Source organism: Salmo salar, chromosome 21 (assembly GCF_965601325.2).
Source record: "Salmo salar chromosome 21, fSalSal1, whole genome shotgun sequence".
Classification (NCBI taxonomy): Eukaryota; Metazoa; Chordata; class Actinopteri; order Salmoniformes; family Salmonidae; genus Salmo; species Salmo salar.
The window spans coordinates 53172042-53175000 of record NC_138311.1 but is presented as its reverse complement, the minus strand read 5'-3'; the positions used below and the strand labels follow the sequence as shown (position 1 = coordinate 53175000).

General features: G+C 44.3%; 1 protein-coding gene across 1 annotated transcript in view; it reads left to right on the top strand.

The window, feature by feature from the left end:
* The window catches only part of ints6 (integrator complex subunit 6), a 50937-nt gene extending 48682 nt beyond the window's left edge, over window positions 1-2255 (top strand). The window contains exon 18 of the mRNA XM_014165662.3: window positions 1-2255. This exon is cut by the window's left edge and continues 37 nt beyond it. Within this exon, the coding sequence (XP_014021137.3) occupies window positions 1-57 (57 nt within the window). The 3' untranslated portion in view covers window positions 58-2255.
* Window positions 2256-2959: the final 704 nt, after the last annotated feature.

Here is a 2959-nt window from a genome sequence, read left to right as displayed (position 1 = left end):
TTTCTAGAAGAGATCCATAACAGGGCCAACAATATGAACCATCTGGACGGGTTCTAATGGACAACTCTTCACTCCCCAGCCCCTCAGACCTAAGCCCTCCTCCCCACTCCACCCTCAACCTGTAGCCCTTAACCCAGGCTGAAATTGTCCTATAGAGAAGGGGAATATACAGTGTATTAACTAACCCAAGCAATGAAATTAGTGCTGGTTGGCCTGTCTGTCTCTGTCAGTGTATACTGTGTGACGTGTGTCTCATCAGTGATGGTATGGTGAACTGATATCGCTAAGGGAAGGGGGTTCAAATTAGATTGTAAAAAGTTTCCAACAACCTCAGGGCCGAAAGAGGAACACTGATGTTTTGGGTCTCAAATGAATCTTTAGGTGGCTTCATGTTTTTTTTCCATTCTTTCTTTCTAGTCATCGCCCTCTCTCTTTCTAGTCATCGCCCTCTCTCTTTCTAGTCATCGCCCTCTCTCTTTCTAGTCATCGCCCTCTCTCTTTCTAGTCATCGCCCTCTCTCTTTCTAGTCATCGCCCTCTCTCTTTCTAGTCATCGCCCTCTCTCTTTCTAGTCATCGCCCTCTCTCTTTCTAGTCATCGCCCTCTCTCTTTCTAGTCATCGCCCTCTCTCTTTCTAGTCATCGCCCTCTCTCTTTCTAGTCATCGCCCTCTCTCTTTCTAGTCATCGCCCTCTTTCTTTCTAGTCATCGCCCTCTCTCTTTCTAGTCATCGCCCTCTCTCTTTCTCGTCATCGCCCTCTCTCTTTCTCGTCATCGCCCTCTCTCTTTCTAGTCATCGCCCTCTCTCTTTCTAGTCATCGCCCTCTCTCTTTCTCGTCATCGCCCTCTCTCTTTCTAGTCATCGCCCTCTCTCTTTCTAGTCATCGCCCTCTCTCTTTCTAGTCATCGCCCTCTCTCTTTCTAGTCATCGCCCTCTCTCTTTCTAGTCATCGCCCTCTCTCTTTCTAGTCATCGCCCTCTCTCTTTCTAGTCATCGCCCTCTCTCTTTCTAGTCATCGCCCTCTCTCTTTCTCGTCATCGCCCTCTCTCTTTCTCGTCATCGCCCTCTCTCTTTCTCGTCATCGCCCTCTCTCTTTCTCGTCATCGCCCTCTCTCTTTCTAGTCATCGCCCTCTCTCTTTCTAGTCATCGCCCTCTCTCTTTCTAGTCATCGCCCTCTCTCTTTCTAGTCATCGCCCTCTCTCTTTCTCGTCATCGCCCTCTCTCTTTCTAGTCATCGCCCTCTTTCTTTCTCGTCATCGCCCTCTCTCTTTCTGTGTTTTTTTTGTTGTGGGTTTGTCCCCGTTTGGTTATTCTCTTAATCCTGATAGGCACTCCACTCCACCAATAGAAACACTCCTTTACTGTATTTACCAACAGAAAGGATTGGCCACTCCCTCATGACTTCCTAATCTTGCCATGAAAAGGTTTATCTAAACTAGGCTGCACCGACTCAACCAAACTGAAGCCCACATTTCACTCCCATGGAACTCCATATTTGTAGGCAATAGTTATTTTTGTTTGTTTTTTGTTGTTGTTCTTCACAGTTTTAGATGCCAGTCTGGGGGGGGAAAAAACAGTTCTAGATTTGTATGTTGCCTGAAGAAGCAAGAGGAACGTCACAAGTCAGTCATCTTAGCAGTTCTGGATTTTAGCTAGAAGGATAAACCAAACTCCAATAATAATAATAGCGTACCATCTGAATGCTGTTATCAAAGTGCCACCGACAAGAACCCTCTATGACGGGTAGTAGACAAGCCTCAGGAAATAGACAATAATATAATGGTTAGCAATAGCATCAGTGCCACTAGTAATACCTGTACAACCACTTGGTTACCCTTTACTGCAATCCTAAACTAAATCTCTCTGTAGTGTAAAAGTTAAGTGTTGTTGGACATTCAATTGTAGAATTGAGGCCCTAGATATCTGGCTGGCTGGTTGTGGTGTGCAGTTTACAGCACAAAATTTGCAATCCTCCCTGCCCTATCCCCTTTTATCTCTCCCGTCTCTTTTCCAATACCCCCCCCCCCCCCCCCCCCCCCTCCTATACAGGGACCAAATAGTTGCCAAACTTGTCTTTGTTTATAAAGAGGACGCTACCAAAAGAGAGTATTTTGAATACGCTGTATAGATGTAAATACCTTTAGAGAATTATTTAAAGAGAATGTTCAGAGGAAGGCCTTTTTTGTATTTCCATGAATAAAGTTTCTATTTTAACCTGTGACTGGCCATGTAAATAAAGTCAAAACATACAATCAGCATAATTGTTGTATGTCACTTCCTTTCAAGGAAATTAAAGTGGGTGAAAGGTTCCCCGTTGGAGATGTGTGTACAGTTGAAGTCGGAAGTTTACGTACACCTAGGTTGGAGTCATTAAAACTTGTTTTTCAACCACTTCACAAATTTCTTGTTTAACAAACTATAGTTTTGGCAAGTCGGTTAGGACATCTACTTTGTGCATGACACAAGTCATTTTTCCAACAGTTGTTTACAGATAGATTATTTCACTTATAATTCACTGTATCACAATTCCAGTGGGTCAGAAGTTTACATACACTAAGTTGACTGTGCCTTTAAACAGCTTGGAAAATTCCAGGAAATTATGTCATGGCTTTAGAAGATTCTGATATGCTAATTGACATCATTTGAGTCAATTGGAGGTGTACCTGTGGATGTATTTCAAGGCCTACCTTCAAACTCAGTGCCTCTTTGCTTGACATCATGGGAAAATCAAAAAAATTGTAGACCTCCATGTCTGGTTCATCCTTGGGAGCAATTTGTAACAGTATAGCTTCCGTCCCTCTTCTCGCTCCTACCTGGGCTCGAACCAGGAACACATCGACAACAGCCACCCTCGAAGCGGCGTTACCCATGCAGAGCAAGGGGAACAACTACTCCAAGTCTCAGAGCGAATGACGTTTGAAACGCTATTAGCGCGCACCCCGCTAACTAGCTAGCCATT